The 19,961-nt window shown below is 31.6% G+C and overlaps 1 protein-coding gene across 1 annotated transcript in view; it reads right to left on the bottom strand.

Annotated features, from left to right (window-relative positions):
- Positions 1 to 757: 757 nt before the first annotated feature.
- Positions 758 to 19,961, bottom strand: part of LOC127718051 (presequence protease, mitochondrial-like) — a 33,230-nt gene continuing 14,026 nt past the window's right edge. Inside the window, exons 16-27 of the mRNA XM_052223949.1 lie at positions 19,824 to 19,953; positions 18,579 to 18,699; positions 17,967 to 18,043; positions 14,103 to 14,268; positions 13,362 to 13,468; positions 12,192 to 12,300; positions 11,112 to 11,224; positions 9,988 to 10,041; positions 6,055 to 6,123; positions 5,716 to 5,830; positions 2,652 to 2,785; positions 758 to 948 (exon numbers count right to left, since the gene is read on the bottom strand). Of these exons, the coding sequence (XP_052079909.1) occupies positions 852 to 948; positions 2,652 to 2,785; positions 5,716 to 5,830; positions 6,055 to 6,123; positions 9,988 to 10,041; positions 11,112 to 11,224; positions 12,192 to 12,300; positions 13,362 to 13,468; positions 14,103 to 14,268; positions 17,967 to 18,043; positions 18,579 to 18,699; positions 19,824 to 19,953 (1,292 nt within the window). The 3' untranslated portion in view covers positions 758 to 851. The remainder of the gene's footprint in view (positions 949 to 2,651; positions 2,786 to 5,715; positions 5,831 to 6,054; positions 6,124 to 9,987; positions 10,042 to 11,111; positions 11,225 to 12,191; positions 12,301 to 13,361; positions 13,469 to 14,102; positions 14,269 to 17,966; positions 18,044 to 18,578; positions 18,700 to 19,823; positions 19,954 to 19,961) is intronic.

The raw sequence follows: 19,961 nt of genomic DNA, 5'->3' as shown, positions 1-19,961 counted from the left end.
CACGGTTATCAATGATGTGATAGATGTTGTAAATAAAGAAATGACGGTGTTCATTTTCACTTTCTTGTTCATTACTAAGAACATCCATCAATTTTTTAAGACAATAATTGCTTTCCAAAATATGCTTTATCACCTTAGATACAAATTGTCTCGATTAAAAGGAATTAGCAAAGTTAACATTTTAATGATCATCTAAGATGTTAACTGCATGGGTTAAAAACAAATCATCTAAAGAAAACGATTACATAAAATGAATGGTCTATGCTTACAAGTTATTTCAATTGAAGACATTTTGTGAATTTAACATTTTAATTGTTGTTCACGTGCAATTAGAAGTATGTACACTGACAATATTTAGATCTAACTTCAAATAAAGCTAATCTTCTTGGCAATGAACACTGATCTTTCCTGGAATTTGATATATATATCTTAAAGGGAATTTTAATACAAAAATTTACGATACAAGAATTTTTTTCATTTCCTATTGTTAATTGTTTAGATGGTGACCTTCCGTTGTCAACATCTTATTGGGTCCATATATCTCAACTTGTTTGATTGGTTCGTATATGTTATGAAGTATTTGATTTTAAAGAATCTCTGAATCTCTGAAAAATTATTACACCAGGGTTTTCGATATCCCTAACGTGTCAAAACATATATTTGATTTCATCATCAGTAAAAGTACAATATTCGTAAATATAAATAATGTTTTGACATCTTATGAGTTCAGGTATTTCTTATCCAATATTTTATGGTTGTATTCAATGCAAAGCACAAAAGTATGTTCAAGTAAGCTCTACATTGTCAAACAAATTTCCAGTAAACAGAGGGTGATTACAACTCAATGACAATCATCCTTTGATAACTTTCCATGTATTATCTGTCTTTACTGTAGAGTTTTCTGGTCCTATAAATGACACAGCCGCTGGTCTGTCTCCTGTCAGGTACCTACAAATGTATTATCGGAAAGTATAAAGTAAAATTTATCTACCTAGTGTCAAACTTACTTCCTATTTGGAATCATATATAGAAAGTGAAAATAATAAACTAGAGGCTCTAAAGAGCCTGTGTCGCTCACCTTGGTCTAAGTGCATATTCAACAAAGGACACTCTACAACATTGCTCTGGTCAGATTTTCTCTATTCATAACGATTTTCAAAATAATAGACAAAATTTGCATTTTACCCTATGTTCTATTTTTAGCCATGTCGGCCATCTTCGTTGACAGGCCGGGTCAGAGGACACATTTTTAAACTAGATACTCCAATGATGATTGTGGCAAAGTGTGGTTAAATTTGGCCCAGTAGTGTCAGAGAAAATTTTTGTAAAAGTTTACAGACAATGGAAAATCGACATTAAAGGGCAATAACTCCAATAAGGAGTCATTGGACGATTTCCTCCTTCCAGTCCTAAATGTAGATCTTGTCTTGCTGATCATTTTTGCTTATTTTAGTTTCTATCTATCTATTATAATTTTGAAGATAAAAGACAAAAACGCAATAAGTTGGTAAAAATCGTCATCAAAGGGCCATAACTCTAATAAAGAGTCCACTGATGGTTGACCATTAGACTTATTAGTAGAACTTGCCTTGCTGATCATTTTTGCAACTTAAAGATTCTCTCGATCTATTATAATTTTCAAGAAAATAGGCAAAAATGGTAAAATTTGTCATTTAAGGGCAATAACTCCTACAAGAAGTCGTTTGACAGTTTTGACTTATATGAACAAATAGTAGAGCTCAACATTCTGAACATTTTGCACGTGTCAGAATTTCTCTATTTATAACAGTTTTCAAAATATTATACAAAACTTGCAATTTACCCCTATGTTCTATTTTTAGCCATGTCGGCCATCTTGGTTGCGGGCAGGGTCATCAGACTAATTTTTTAAACTAGATACCCCAATGATGATTGTGATTAAGTTTGGTTAAATTTGGCCCAGTAGTTTCAGGAGAAGATTAGAGTCGGATAAAAATTTATCTTATGCAAGTGCATGTATACATGTACATGTATAAGACTTTAATTGGGTTTGGAACATTGGAATACGAAATAAAAGATGGTTTTTTTTGTCTGTTTTGTAAGACCCTTGTAACAACTCTCTTTACAAACAGTAACAGACATTCCTTAGAGATTTTTTCAACCTGAAATAGGATAACAGATGTATTGAGATTCATTTGCATAAGGTCGATTTCTATCCAACGCAGCTCACATGATAACATTGACCTTATCTGATACAGAAATGATCATGACTTATGAGTGTTTCTAATCAAAGAGAAGTGTGTGAGAATTGCCACAAAATGTTTGTCATCTCTGTTAAATCTATTCACAACTTGCAATAGGCTATGTTAGACTTATCATAGTTCAAAGTTGACAGCAAAATAGCAAAAACGTGTTAATTTCGATATAAACATAAGATGATATGGTATGACCGCCAATGAGACAATTATCCACCAGATTTTAAATGACATAGAAGTGAGCAATTATAGGTCACAGCACATCCTTCAACAATGAGAAAAACACATACCGTAAAGTGCGCCATAAAAAGCCCTAACAAGAAAATTTCTTAAATTATTTGGTTTGCTTGTGTTGATAAATATCTGTCCCATCGGTGTTTTACACCCAAATATTCTTTCATTCATATCCTAACTTACTTTTTGGTTACATTTATAACATCCTGTTTTGATACTTGGAATAATCTGTCTCTCATAGTCTGTCTCATCTCATCTGTAATTCCTGACAAAAATAATGTCATACCAGCTGAACCTGGAGTTATAGGCTTGTCAGTCTGCAATAAAAAAAAGAAGTTTAATTTACACAATTTGATTGAATACTTCTTAATGCTATCAAGTAAGTTTTATTTGACATGGGAGTAATATTAATCTTAAGAATGGATATGTATAATAACTTTTGCTTTATAACTACCTTGAGTACATCCATCTTTGGAGAGATTAACCATAGCTTCACTTTCATACTAAGATGAAATGCTTCGCCAAGCGCAGCCTGATACGACTGCGGAGGTCGAACCCTGAACAAGTTTGGACACAATATTCAAGCTTGATACTGTCTGAATTTGGATTGTGATCAATTTTTGACAGAATATAGGTTTCTGACACAAAATAAATGTAATAAACAAGTAAAACTGTGAGCAACTGCTCACTGGGGTAACTGGATACTATTAATAGTGTAAAAATATGTAAGTGTTTGGTAAACAGGAAGATGCTGAGTGATGAATCTGAAAATGCATCACACAGTATAGCTGACTTATATAAACCCTGAAACCAAATTTCAGAAATCCTTGTATTGTAGTTCCTGAGAAAAATGTGACGAAAAATATTCATGGGAAGGATGGAAGGACTGACTGACAGACTGACGGACGGACGGACAGACGGATGGACAGACAGAGGTAAAACAGTATATCCCCACTTTTTTAAAGCCGGGGCATAAAGATCTTAAAAATTTGAAATGGGTTGAAATATTTGTATGAATTTTCAATTGAAGATTTCTTGCTATTGCGCAATACTGTGCAATTTGATATTTCTTGCTATTGCACAATACTGTGCAATTGGATATTTCTTGCTATTGCGCAATACTATGCAATTGGAGATTTCTTGTTATTGCACAGTATTGTAGTATTGTGCTATTGCACAATACTGTGCAATTGGATATTTCTTGTTACTGTGCAATACTGTGCAATTGAAGATTTCTTGCTATTGCCCTATACTGTGCAATTGATGATTTCTTGCTATTGCACAATACTGTGCAATTGAAGATTTCTTGCTATTGTGCAATACAGTGCAATTTGATATTTCTTGCTATTGTGCAATACTGTGCAATTTGATATTTCTTGCTATTGCACAATACTGTGCAATTGGATATTTCTTACTATTGCACAATACTGTGCAATTGAAGATTTCTTGCTATTGCGCAATACTGTGCAATTTGATATTTCTTGCTATTGTGCAATACTGTGCAATTTGATATTTCTTGTTATTATACCTCAGTATATTTTTTCTATATCAAAAAAGACTGAAATATTTGTGCTATTTCATTCCACAGACTACTTGCCAGTCAATAGTTTCAAATACTATTACCCTGGTCAATAGTTTTATAAACATATTTCCCATACTTTTTCATACTAATTTTTCATTGGACAACAACGACGTCAGACTATTCTGCCTGGATTTGTGCGCTAGGCAACGTTAAACTCTGAAATATCGTAAACGGTTTAATCTGTATGTGTCTGTCGTCGTAAATTCAAATTTATATGTTACTTACAAGAAGCAATTAAAAAAGAAAAAGAAATCTACGCTGCATATTTTAAGAACTAAAACATAACAAATTTATGGTATGGGTATGTCGTCATCTTCATAATCTGGGATTGCTTTGGTGTATGGTAAAATAAATTAGCTAGTATTTATTAAATGCACATAAAATCTTACACATTGAAGGATTCCTGGTCTTGATACTGTGCAATTGAAGATTTCTTGCTATTGTGGAATACTGTGCAATTGAAGATTTCTTGCTATTGTGCAATACTGTGCAATTGAAGATTTCAATACTGTGCTATAGTGCAATACTATATTATGCAATTGAAGATTTGCTGCTATTGCGCAATACTGTGCTATTGCACAATACTTGGTATAAATTACACATCATGTTTGGTGTGTATATCCTGCCATATCAGTATGTTTTGCTTTTATTTATAAATCGGAATGAATCAATGTAAAAAAGAAAAAAATCCCCAAAATGTTATGAAAAAAAATATCCCACCCCCCCCCCCCCCTCCCAAATTTGTTTTAACCCCCATTTAAGTAATTACCCCCAAACTCAATCCCAGCTTTCCCTTTATGGTATGGTACCTTGCAGTACATTTTCAGAGAGATCCATACACTTAAACACAAGTTATTGTCTGGTAACTAGAAAAATGCTTGTTTTGGTCCTTTTTTGGCAGTTAATTTCTAAACTGTTGGTACCATAAACCCCAAAATAAATCCCAACCTTCCTTTTAATATGATACTGAACCTTCTGGTAAAATTCATCGAGATTCATTCACTTTAACTCAAGTTATTGTCTGGAAACCAAATGTGTCTTCAGACGATGCTGACGCAGACGCTGCTGTGCCGCCGCTGCCAAAATATACCAATATATGATGCAAAAAAAATTGTTTGCTGTCGTATAAAAACTAGTATACAAACATAGCTAACTTTTTATAAGAAATTGTGAGGTTAGACCAATCTGGCTAAAATCTTCTACCAATGTGCGCTCAAATAAAAGTTTAATGGCAGGAATGCAACTTAAAGATTAAGTACCTAAATTTCTATTGTTCCAACCCCCATCTCTACCCACAAATATACACAAGCCAATAAGAACCAGAGGCTGAATACTTGTCTTAAAAGTCACTTAAGAAGCTTAAAGTAATGAATGGTTTGATGAAAAACTAGGTTTTTTTTGCATGTCAGAATATTTCTAAGGAAGAAGAAATATTGTAGAGAATATATAAATACCTATTAGAAAACTGATAAATTCAGAAATTATTGCGAAAAATGCTACAGGGTTATGATCGCAATAATTTAAACTCACATTTTGAAAATTTTATATGAATTAAGCAGGATTTTTCTCAATATTGCAAAAATTTAAATCGCATTTTAGTCTAAAATGACAAAATCGCAATAATAAATGCATGCAATAATTTCTGAATTTACAGTATATAAATACCTGTTGGAAAACTGATAATTTTGCTTCATCAACATCCTCTGGTACAAACTTGTCTTCAACAACCCACTTTACTGCCTCGTCAAACACTTGTAATGTTTTACTGGAGTTTGGATCCCTACAAAACATGTAATAACCTGTGAGATGTCTATCATTAATTTCCTATTAATTTGCTGCTGCCAATATTTTCTTTGTGCCTACAGTCTCATGGTATCTATCAAATGTTGTTTTTTATTATAATGGACAAAACCCTTCTTGGACTTTGAAACGGGAGAAAAAAGTTTCCTTGTAAGTAAAACACTCACAGACATAATTTGGCAACATTAAATAAAAAATCCTTACCTGTATGAGTAGAAACTAAAAACTCCTGAACCACAAACAGCACCGCTTCCATATGCCCCACCTTTCTCTCTGCAATATAAATATTTTTAAATATTTGTATTGTAAATTCAGAAATTTTTGAATGAATCTCTTCTATATAGTGGTTGTTGAACAACCTACACAAACGCAAGATTAATTATTGCGATTTCAGGAAAATCCATATACCAGTTATGCTATCAAAAATTTAAAATGTGAAAATGCAAGTTTTTGTTTTTTTTTTCAAACCTATCATGTCACAATTTTCGTAATAAACTGTTATATGTCTCGCCTATTTGTTAATTTGGATAATGCAAATGTTGAAATTAAAATAGCAATACTTTAACATGTAAGTTATGCAAATATTCAAAGTCAATGAACCATGACTGAAGGTACAGGGCTAAACAATCTCCATGGAAATGAGATGTGCCAATGCTAATACAACTGCAAACCAAATACCATTGACTTTTCATAAGTCGTTCCCTTTAAACAAACCTAAACACAAACATTAATTTGTAAACTATGTAAAAGTTTCAAAGTCAATGAACCATAATTAGGGGGTGGGGTTATATAATCTCCATGGAAATGAAACTTGCAAATGCCAATACATTTGCATACCGAATATCATTGACTTAACATTAGTGGTTCATCTTGAACTGACCTAATCACAAACCAATACTTGTAAACTAAGCAAAAGTTACATAGTCAATAGACCATGACTGAGGGGTAAGGACCAAATATTCTCCATGGAAATGAGATGTTATCATGCTTATACAACTGCATACCAATTATCATTGACCTACCACTAACAGTTACCCTTAAACTGACCTAATCACAAACTAATACATGAAAACTAAGCAAAAGTTTCAATGTCAATAGACCATGAATGAGGGGGCAGGGCCAAAGAATCTCCATGGAAATGAGATGTGCCAATGCTTATACAACTGCATATCAAATATCATTGACCTACCACTAGTGGTTCCCCATAAACTGACCTAATCAGTAATCACAAACTAATACATGTAAACTAAGCAAAGTTTCAAAGTCAATAGACCTTGACTGAGGGGGCAGGGCTAAATAATCTCCATGGTAATGAGATGTGCCAATGTTAATACAACTGCATACCAAATATCTTTGACCTACCACTAGTGGTTCCCCATAAACTGACCTAATCACAAACTAATACATGTAAACTAAGGAAAGTTTCAAAGTCAATAGACCTTGACTGAGGGGGCGTGGCCAAATAATCTCCATGGTAATGAGATGTGCCAATGGTAATACAACTGCATACCAAATATCATTGACCTACCACTAGTGGTTCACCATGAACTAGACCTAATCACAAACTAATACATTGTTGATGCCGCCGCCGACGCCGGAAACAGCATACCTATGTCTCGCTTTTTGACTCCGTCAAGGAGAGACAAAAATAAAATATCATAAATTTACAGTAAGCTTTTAAATAATGATTCTTAAAAACACAGTTAACTTCAATTTGGGATATCTTCAGCATTTAAATTTCATAAAATGTTAAACAGACTAAGAACTCAAACAGCTGTTTTTATTGACACTGTACTGAAAAGTCTGAATGGTAATTATCATCTTTCATTGTCAAATTTCAAATCTTCACTGTGACAAATGCAGCTTTTTTCAGAGAATTTTTTTTGAATTTAATTAAGGGAGAATGGGAGTATAAATAACTAATTCAGAAATAAAACCATGCTTTCTCCAAAAATATAATATAAGTACATGTAATCAAGCTTTGATGCTACAGATTTTTTGCCTAATTCTGGTGATGGTTTAGGAACAAAGGACTTTTATGTGACTTGAAAGAAAATTAAGTAATAGAATATGAAATAAAAGACAAAATATTGAATCTTTCAGGGGGAACAATGGACTACATTTGTCTTGCAAAAAGACAAAGCAGATATATTTATTGAACAATCTATTATGAAATAAAACATCTGATTTGTCTCCCCTTGCAAAATCTTTAAAAAAAATATATAATTCTAGAGATTTGCTATGTTATTGCCATATAAAATCATTTCATTGTCTTAAGATATGAATTTGTCCTACAAATAAATTAATTTTCTGTTATTTTGGTTCAATTTATAACCATATGCATCACTTTGATAATAGCTTACTTCCAGTGCTATATAGAGTGTTCAGCAGCTGTTATTAACTTGCAATACCAAATTTTTATATTAAAGAAAAATATCTGAAAATACTATCTATCTTAATACACCTTATCACTATTTGGAAATCTGTCCAGGTTGACCCGAGAATCTGCCCAGCTTGAACTATTGACATTATACAACAATCACTTTTCCATTGTGGCATCAGATATTTTGTATTATGACGTCAAAATTTTAAGGGAACCTTTTCATATGTCCATTAATGGCCGTCAAATAGCGATAAGGTGTTACAGTATACTGTGGATTCATTATTATTCGTTAGATACCAATTTTTGTGGGTTTCATGGGTAGAGGTGAACAAGTATTCAAATGTTCAACGAATAACATATTTTCAATCGGCTTTGTATACAGAGATTGGCAAAACCCCAAAATCAAATATCCATGAAAATGCAAGTTTTTAGCAATCCACGAAAATTGATACCCACGAAAATTAATGAATCATACACAGTATCATTGATAAAAAATTCAAGATAATATGAGTATCAAAATGGCTATGCAGTCTATTATAATCATGATAATAGCTGACTCTTAACTGAAATTAAAAAGGAAGATACTTTTTCGACAAATCAATTTTTTTTAGTGCAATAAGGTCAAGCAGTCATATCTGTTGAAATAATACTGCAATTGAGACTGGTCGAGACAGGTCAAGACTTAGTCAAGATTGGTCGAGACAGGTAGAGACTTAGTCTTGACTCAGTCTCGAGTCTCTCGACCAGTCTCAACCTGTCTTGACCTTTAAATTTAGTCTAGACTGGTCTGAATCAGTCCATCTAACTCAATTATATATTGATTTTACAAAATTCCAGGTAATTTGGTAGTTTGATTCATTGCTGTCAAATTAAAGGATTTAATTAATAGGTATAAAAATCTAGAATTTTCAGTTCGGACTATATTCAGACAGTCTCTTAAATTATTTATTAAGTTAAGTTGAGATCAAAATCAAGTACAGTAAAGTACAGTTATGTACTGTCAAAATATCGTCGAGTCTTATCAAGTAAATTCTGTGCTCCTTTAAGTACAAAATATGGTATTTTCAGACTCTGAGCAGTTTGAAGTGTAAGGTCCAGAATTTCGATCAAATTAGCAAAATTTGATGAGGAATGCAGATAACTAATGTGATTTTTCATTTAAAAGAATAAATTTATAACATTTATAACATTTTAACTTATAAATATTAATATTTTTACAAGCGTAGATTATTTTTGCTTGCTTCTTAATGTTTTACATGGTATTTAAAGGGAGGTAAGGCTGGAATAGTGCATTTTCTGAAGAAATCTACATGAAATTTTGCAATTTTATATTTTAGCTGGAAAAAACATACGGTGATCCTATCTTTTCAATTGATATACTCAAAGCATTTTCTAAAAGCTATCTTCTAGTATTTTATTTTATGATTCTATCAATTTTTTAAGCTATCACATAATGATGTTTTTTCCTGTATAAACCATACAAATTGTGTCATTTTGTCACAACCTGTAGCTTGAGAAAAAGCTCGGTGACCTGTCATTTTTATTATATTTTTGAACATATCACAATATATACTACATTTTGGCAAACTATGGACAAACTCTATCATTTTTAATTTAAACTCCCATACCACCTTAACTCTTGATAATTAAGTCAAATTTTATCTATTATTTTTGTCCCTTTAGCCTGTACTTTTCCCAATTATTTTCTATTGTGTTAAGGCCATCCAGTGCTTATATATAACTTAAATTTTTACCTGATTTCTCTGTGTAAATATTTAGCTGACATCATTCTGGATAAAACTCTCAATCTACAATAACAAACAACACATATATATATATATATATATATATACATATACAAACAAGTCTAAATTGAAAACAACATTCAAACCTATGATTGTGTTGGATAAAAACCACAATTTTTATACGTGTGAATGTAAAAACAAATTTCTTGGTAGAGGGGTCTAAATACAGCACAAACAACATTTTCCAAAAGACCGAAAAAGTGAAAAAGTATATTTTAACAAAACGCATTTGATTAACAGGTCGAACAACTGATGTTCTTAAACCATGCTGACTGCCATTGACAATTGCCAAATAAATTGATCACGAGATGTAACATTTATCTTAATTATTAATTTAATACCAAACAGAAAACAATAAACTTGCGGAGAAAATGGTATACCGCAAACATGAGGTGCAAAAATTTGTACACCATATCCAGATTTCGACATTTAATGTCTCTTCAGTGATGTTAGGGATAGAAACGGTATTTGGAAGCTAAGGCCATATAATATATATAGTTTATAAATCTGCAATATGCGGTTCTGCATCAAATCATTGATGATGATTTGAAAATAATCAGTACTAGGACACCATGCTCTGCTTGCACAACTACCTTTCCATGTTCAGTGAACAATAAAATCTGGGTCAAAATCCTTCTTTTGGCATATACATTAAACAGTTCACTCTAATATAGAACTACAAGGTCATGTGACTTTTTAAAGTAGACTGAGGAACAAACTTTCTGAAGTTTAAATCTGAAATCCCAGACAGACAGATAAACAGAGGGACACACAGATCTGAAAACAGTGTCGATTCTTATTTTTTTCTGAATCTGAAAAAATGTATTTTTGTGGATTCCTCATTTCGTGATATTGATGAATAATGCATCCAATCCTACGGGAAATTTGTAAAGTGTTGAAAACTTAAATTATAGTGATTAGTATATACTTATATAAACTTCTAAAATAAATAGCTATATATAAGGTCATTAAGAGAAATTTGAAAATTTGAAGAAAAAAAATAAAATTTTTAAACTGTCATGTATATTTAAATCTATGTTCAAGTTTTTTTCCATTTGTCTATAAAAACTTACATAGGAAAATCTTCATGCGTGTATGGTACTGTTTCTACTGCTTTACTCATGTAATTTACAGAGAATGGAAGTTCAAACTGTGTCTTTACTAATTCTGGTTCAAAATAACCATGCTGAAGTGAAAAAAATTACAAATATTCAAAACTCAAATCAGGGTTGTATAATGTCCATGTTTTCATGATAGCAAAAAATTGCGTCTGAATAGATTTAGCAAACTTAGAAACTTAGAATTTAACTTTGATATGATTATTTGTATCCAGCATTTCCTGAAATTGCAAAACCAATTCTGAATTTTTCTGTAAACATTTGTTAAAAATATAAAATGCATACAATAATTTATGAATCTTCAGTACTAGGTCAATATATTACACAACTGAATAATAAAAGTCATACTCCTAAATATAAAACTTTCAATATGATGATAAAAATATGACTATATAAGTTGCTCATTCTTTAAATATTTTGTTTAACATAAACAAAGTTAAAGTTCAAAAACATGTATATTTTGTTACTTTTGTTTTCAAAGATTCGACTACTGTAACAATGTTAAATTGATAACCATGAAAAATAACTTTATGATGTAATACCACCATTTATTTTCCCCTATAAGTCTTTGTTAAATTTGCACTTTTCAAAAAATCGGGTAGAATTTATCTTTGTTTCAAATAAGGAAATACTTGGCATGAGTAAAGTTTTATCCTGTCCAGTACTATAGACAAAATTTCACATAACATTTCATTGCATATAAGAAAATAACCATCACTGGAAGTTAACCAATCAAATGTTCACCTCTTTTTTTAACTTAACATGCTTTAGTAACCATGTAACCTCAAGTTTCCAAAATATTCTTTTAGAAACACCAAATAAAAAAATAATGGTGCTTTGAAACACACAAGATATATGTTTATGACGCAAATTTTTTACTGCAATGAAATGTAGGTTTAATTTCTGACAACTTTCAAAATTTTTTTAAACCCTTTTTCATATGCAACCGGATGTGAAGTACTTTGATTTGGTGGTATTACACCTGATTTGAAGGACTTGTATATATTTTCCTATTTCAAATTTCCTGGTAATTACCTGTGTATATTTTTCTGTAGACTTTATATCCCCTGGTATTCCTTCAATGAATGTTTCCACTTTATTCTGATTAGAAGACATTTGTTCTGATGTACTGTTGATTGCAAACCTAAAACAGAAATAAAACAATATATATGATTATCCTTATATGAGCTGCTTCAGATAGAAAATGACCATATATGCAAATGAACACATGCAAGTACATGTATAAGACTTTGATTGGTTTTGGAACATTCAAATACGATATAAATGATTAATTCTAATATGACATCCTTCTTTCCCTTTGGAAACAAAGCCATGTTCTAATTACAATAAAACATGGATTGCACATGATTGACGTCACAATTGAAATTGCAACGTCAGTTTTATTTTTGAACAACGCCGGAGGTCAAAATAGGCAGTTTTGTTGGTGTTGCTTGCTAGGAAATTAAATAAAATCATTCTGAAAGTAAGTTTATGAATACATATTAAATTTTTTATCGTTCAACTGTTGATTTTCTATAACGTTTTTGGTTCATCAAATCAAAATGGCTGCCTTTTGAATGTGTACTATAGGTCCACTTCGAAGTACAAAAGTTCTAAATATTCCTATCAGAATCGAAATAATTCTATCATGCCATGCTTTATGCTAATTTTAACATGAGTAGGCATTATACATGTATTTGTCAACATTTTACACCTGGCTAATGCTTGGTATAAAGATATTGACAAATATAATGCCTACCCATGTTAAATTGTGCATAAAGCATGGCATGAAAGAATTATTTCTTAATTTTGGTTTGTTTTGTAGATTTCTTATATCAGATCAATTTTAAAACAGTAAACCACAAATTCCTAAATATTCCTTGATATATGTACATCCAAAACATTAAGTCAAAAATTCTAACAAAATATTTCCTCACCTTAAAATGTTTGCTAAAATTCAGAAATTTTGCAAAATCTTTATTAGTGTTAAAAATTTTGACAGGACAAGTTGGGCAAAAACAAAATTTCACATTCTTAATTTTATAGCATTATTTGCATACATCATTTCCTATTAGAAATCACATTTTGCACATCGTTTAAACATTGCAATAAAATACACAAACAAATATCTGAATTTATAGTAGCCATTCTATTTCAATTTTATTTATTTATTAAATATTTTTGATATTAAATGCTAGTAAATACCTAATATTATTTTTGTTCAGTAAAAATTGACCAATTTTCTGAAGTTTTTCTACAATTGTGATGACTGCACTTTCATCAGTTTCTGCTAAGGTCTTCATAGTGGAAACCTACATTGAATATAAAACATAAATCAATAAATCAAAGGCTGTGCAGTGACCTAGCTATACTTGCTAATTTTTGTGTCTTGGTCTCTTGTGGAGAGTTGTCTCACTGGCAATCATACCATATCTTCTTATTTTTATGTTTAATTATTATTATTGCAGAAATGCTTTGTTGATAACTTCAAATTCTATTTTAAATACTGTAAATTCAGAAATTATTGCATGCATTTATTATTGCCATTTTTGAAGAATGGACAAAAATGTGTGATTAATAATTGCGATTTCTTGAAAATATGATATGTATCAGATATCAGAATGCAAGCAAGTTCTTATTATTGCGATACTCCCAATGTCACATTATTCCCAATAATAAAAACCTTGCAATAAATCTGAGTACATAATACAGTAGGCCATTGTTTTACTCTTTCGAATTGTTTAATATTTTGTCATGTCTGGGCCTTTTATAGTGAACTATACTTTATTTGTTTTGCTCATTGCCAAAGGCTGGACAGTAACCTATAGTTGCTTACATATATGTCATTTGTTATCTGGAGGATAGTTGTCTCTTTAAGAACCATACTACATCTTCTTATTTATATAAATATTTATATATAAGATATACATGTCAAAGCAAACATACCTGAGCCATTCCTCCTAGTACTTCCTTTAGCTGGGCAGCAGCATTCATACGAGAACTACAGTGTGTCATAGCATATGAATGACCTTGACCTGATATTGAGGAGGAAAGGTTAGCTGCTTCCATCATTACTAAGGTCATTAGACGTCCTTCATCTTTCAAGTTTGGACTAAATTTGAAAAAGGAGAGAGGAGTTGCGATGACAAAAGGTTGCAGTAGTATATTGGGCAAATAAGTTCAAAGGGGCGTAACTCCTAGAAAAAAAATTGAATCGTAATTTCCTGTCGATATGCACATCTACGTAGTATGTCCTTATTATCTGAAAAGGTTTCATGAAATTCTGTTGTGTGGTTTGAGAGGAGTTGCGATGACAAAATGTTGCAGTAGTACATTAAAGTAAATAAGTTCAAAGGGACGTAACTCCTAGAAAAAAAAATTGAATCGTAATTTCCTGTTGATATGCATAACAACATAGTATGTCCTTATTATCTTAAAAGGTTTCGTGAAATTCTGTTGTGCGGTTTGAGAGGAGTTGCGATGACAAGAAATAGGACTGACGGACGGACGGATGGGTCAAAAACATTATACCCTCCGCAACTCGTTGTGTGGGGTATAATTACCAGTGTTTATATAAGGATGAATTTATGAACATTTATATACAAAAGAAGATTGACTATTTAAATGATATTATTCAATTATTATTTTTAATAGTTCATGATTTTTAAATTTTGAAACCTGAAATATTATTTTGACATCACATTATTATTATACATATAAATCATCATATATGTAAAACTGTCGGATGCAAGCAGAATGATGAAAATTACAAAAAAGAACAAAAATATTTCTGAGTTCAATAATGAAAATTTCATGATATATTGTTAAAATATGAGTTCAACTTATTTTTTGAAAGTTTAAAATATGTTTGATAAAAAAAATACTACCATAATGAGAATACATCAATTTAAAAAAAAAGACTTTTGTGCGACAGTCATACAAAGACAACATTGATATTTATAGAATAACTAATCGAAGAATTTAAATATAAAAAAATTTTCAACAAGTGACCGAGCAACACATTAATTCACAAATGCTCGTAGCTCACGAGTTAATTATCAGTGTTGTTCGGTCACGAGTTGAATATTTTTCGATATTTGAATTCTTTGATTAGTTATTTTTTTTATTACATTGGCAAATGCCTTTTTTTATGAAATTAAAGTAAATAAAATGCTCCGCTGGGGCGCAGCTTGATACGACCGCAGAGGTCGAACCCTGAACAGTTGGGGCAAGTATGGACACAACATTCAAGCTTGATACAGCAATGAATTTGGATTGTAATTAAATATTTGACACAGCGTAGGTTTCTGACACAGAATGAAAGTGGTCTAAGAACTTAAAAATTTTTAATTTACCTATTCAAACCATATCATTATTATTTGCTTTTATATATAAATCAGAAATAACCAATTTAAAATGGAAAATTTTAAAGAAAAAAAGGAAAAAAAAATCCCCCCCCCCAAATTTTTTGAACCCCCTTATGATTCATCACCCCCAAACTCAATCCCAGCCTTCCCTTTGTGGTATGGTACCTTGCAGTACAATTTCAGAGAGATCCATACACATGAACACAAGTTATTGTCTGGAAACTAGAAAAATGCTTGTTTTTTGGCCCCTTTTTGGCCCTAAATTCCTAAACGTTTAGGGCAATTACCCCCAAACTCAAACCCAGCTTTCCCTTTGTGATATGGAACCTTGCAGTACAATTTCATAAAGATCCATACACTTACACACAAGTTATTGTCCTGAAACTAGAAAAATGCTTGTTTTTTTGCCCTTTTATGGCCCCTAATTACTAAAATTTTGAGGGAATTACCCCCAAAATCAATCATAGCCTTCCCTTTGTGGTATGGTACCTTGCAGTACAATTTCAGAGAGATCCATACACTTGAACACAAGTTATTGTCTGGAAACTAGAAAAATGCTTATTTTTTGCCCCTTTTTGGCCCCTTATTCCTTAACTTTTTGGGCAATTACCCCCAACCTCAATTCCAGCTTTCCCTTTGTGATATGGAACCTTGTAGTACAATTTCATAAAGATCCATACACTTACACACAAGTTTTTGTCATGAAACTAGAAAAATGCTTGTTTTTTGCCCCTTTTTGGCCCCTAATTCCTAAAATTTGCAGGCAATTACCACCAAAATCAATCCCAGCATTCCCTTTGTGATATGGAACCTTGTGATACAATGTCAGAAAGATCCATAGACTTACACACAAGTTATTGTCATGAAACTAGAAAAATGCTTGTTTTTTGTCCCTTTTTGGCCCCTAATTCCTAAAATTTTGAGGCAATTACCCCCAAAATCAATCCCAGTATTCCCTTTGTGATATGGAACCTTGTGGTACAATGTCAGAGAGATCCATACACTTACACACAAGTTATGTCTGGAAGTTACAAAATGTTTATTTTTGGCCCCTTTTTGGCCCCTAATTCCTTAACTGTTGGTACCATAACCCAAAATTAATGACCACCTTCCTTTTGTGGTATTGAACCTTATGGTAAAATTTCATTGAGATCCATTCACTTAAACTAAAGTTAGAGTGCGAAAACTAATGTGTCTTCGGACGACGACGAAGCCAACGTCATACCAATATACGACCACAAAAATTTTTTTACAGTCGTATAAAAATGTAAGGAACTATATCTTTTTCTACGCATTCACAATTTGTTTTGATCCGACGTCATCGACAACATCTTGGCAACGCCTATTGTTGTATGACGTCAGAGGAGTGAAATAACCACCTTTATTTCACATGTGAAATTATTGGTTTTTATTTCACTGGAAAATCTATGTAATTCATTGCAACCAATGTAATAATCATGTTTAATTCATTTCATTTTCAATAAAATGATTCGCTGAGCACAGCCTGGTCGAACCCTGAACAGTTGGGGCAAATTTGGATATAATATTCAAGCTTGATACTGTCTGAATTTTGATTGTGCTCAAATTTTTGACATAATATAGGTTTCTGACACAAAATAAATGTGGTAAAAGATCTAACAAATCTATTGCGCAATACTGTGCAATTGAAGATTACTTCTTGAAACTTTTACAAAATTTGAAATTCCTTAAAAAAATTGGAAACCCCCCCCCGCGACTTTTGGAATCCCCCCTTGGAGCAATTACCCCAAGACTAGATCCAATTCTTTCCTTTGTAGTATGGAACCTTGTAGTACAATTTCAGAGAGATCCATACACATCTAACACAAGTTATTATTTGGAAGCTAGAATAATGCATGTTTTTGGCCCTTTTTTGGCTCCTAATTCCTACATGTTTGAGGCAATTACCCCCAAACTCAATCCCAGCCTTCTCTTTGAGATATGGAACCTTATGGTACAATATCAGAGAGATCCATACACTTACACACAAGTTATTGTCCAGAAACTACAAAAATTGTTGTTTTTGGCCCTTTTTAGGCCCTTAATTCCTAAACTGTTTGCCCAAAAACCCCGACATCATACCATGATACGATCCCAAAAAATTTTGTGCGGTCTTTAACAACTAATCCTAAATGCAAGAATACTGTGTATTCATTTACTTTTGTTAGTACAAATTGTCATGGATTGAGGAAAAAAAAAATTCGTGAATATTTCATTTTGTGAATATGCCATAGTCTGCATATTAGCATATACAAAATTTGTACTACGTTGAACATTTAAATTTGTTGTTAACTCTAACTGACTAAAATTGATATCCAATTAGCAATAATAAATTCATAGATTTCTTAATTCTTATAAAATATACACTGAAGTTCGTTACTACAGGTAAATATATATAAAGTTTAAACACATCTATAATTATTACCTGCAAAATATATTGGTCCAGAGATCTAACATTTTATCAACGTTCCTGTCCAAACAGTAAGATGAAAATTCTACACCCTGAGAAAGAAATACACAAAATATTATTATTAATCATCTCCACAGTGGTACAACTTGTGTTCAGTATTCATATCAAACATGAACAAAAATATCATATACTCATAGTGCATTATTTCAGCTGTTCAAGATAAGCATAAATATATTATAACATTAAATTTACAGTAATAAATTTTTAGTAGCTTTCCATCTACACACCCTGGGTGATAAAAAATAAGGGAACAATTATAAAGGTAAAGGCTATTCCAAGATAAAAATGTATGTGGAGGCTGAAAGGCACTGAAAATTAACATGTCCAGGTGAAAAGTTTTTGGGATTTTTTTTAATTTTTTTAATTTTGGGGTTCTAGACCATTGCTTTCCAAATCAAACCCTAGCCAATACCATATTTAAAAGCAGTTATCTCCCCTGTATAGTTCAATAACAGTAGTCTGAATAACCTCACTTTAAAACAGTTGTCTCCCTTTTAAAAAGCTACCCTTCTTTTATGCCCTCCATTTCAAGAGTTATCTCCTCATTTAAAGGAACATGCTTATTACCTGTTCATAACTGTAATTATCACTGTGATGTTGATTGACATGGGTACCAGCTTCCAGACCACTTGTGGTTAGCTCTATCTGCTGAGATAATTCTTTGTAATCCATTGAACCAGCTCCCATTCTGTAAATAAAATGTCTTTCAGTCAAATTAATCCAAAGATAATTACAAATGCCAAAATATCAACTATGAAATAAATACTTATGCTATGATTTTACCAATAATTCTTCAATTTAAACAAATATGCAGAGAATTAAGGTGGTACCAAACACCTTGACTAAAATTAATTTGGCTCGTTTAATTTTCATAAAATTTTGACAAAATATTTACTTTGACCCTTTGACAAAAATATAAAAATTTCAAAAAACTTGAACCACACACTTTATCGGAAAAATTTCATTGGATATATAGCAGTTTGACAAACACTAATTTTGATCATTGAGAAGCTTAATATTTCCATAACAATAGAACGTGATTAATAGGTTCAGCTGATTTTAACAGAGTTATCTCCCTGTAGTGTTATGTACCACCTTAATACATTTTTAAAAATATTTTGAATGAATAAATGCAAATGCAATGATTTCACTTGTGATTTCTTATATGCTTAAGATTCCTTACGAGGAATTGCTGTGTTAATACCACACAATTTACTGAGTACAGAAAAATTTTGTGATTTTTTTTTTGTTCCAACACGAGGTGCCAAAATAAACTAAGTTAGGAAAATGTTTGAGATGTTCCTCTAAGTAATTTTATAAGTGAGCTGTTTTGATTGACATGGACAATAGAACGACAATAGATACATTCACCACAATAGGTGATTTAAACTGTGTGATTAAGTGGACAACCTTTTGTGTGACAAAATAAAAAGGTATCTACAAATCAAGGTAAAATTTTCATTTTCTAAAATATAAAATTCATTTAATAGGTGTTTGCTTAGTTCCTGACATGCCTTAAAACTTTTCCAGTTGTACAGGTTTGTTTGTAATGAGAGTAATTATGTGGTGTAAACACATCCATGTTTTTTTAATTCCTTGTGAAGCACTTTAAAAGCATAATACATATCTCCTGATCAATAAAATTTTTTTTATAAATCTTTCGCATGTTTTAAACAAAATTGATCAATTGCAACTTTAGAAAATCTTTATTATGCAGTTTCAACTGACAATATTGAAAAAATTTGCTTAAAAACTGTTGTTTAAATAGCACTTGCAAGAAAATTTCTGAGCAAATGCAACATAGGTACTCACTTTGTTATGACATCACAGAACAAGGGTACATATGGCTTAAGATCTGATGGTACATCACTCATGTTTGACATCATATGTAAATAAGTAATACCATTGGTAGGTTGGACACATAGCTGTACTGGTACTTTCCCTACAAAA

This window comes from Mytilus californianus, unplaced genomic scaffold (genome assembly GCF_021869535.1).
Source record: "Mytilus californianus isolate M0D057914Y unplaced genomic scaffold, xbMytCali1.0.p SCAF_10, whole genome shotgun sequence".
In the NCBI taxonomy this organism is placed as follows: Eukaryota; Metazoa; Mollusca; class Bivalvia; order Mytilida; family Mytilidae; genus Mytilus; species Mytilus californianus.
This window is presented reverse-complemented; position numbering and strand designations above follow the sequence as displayed.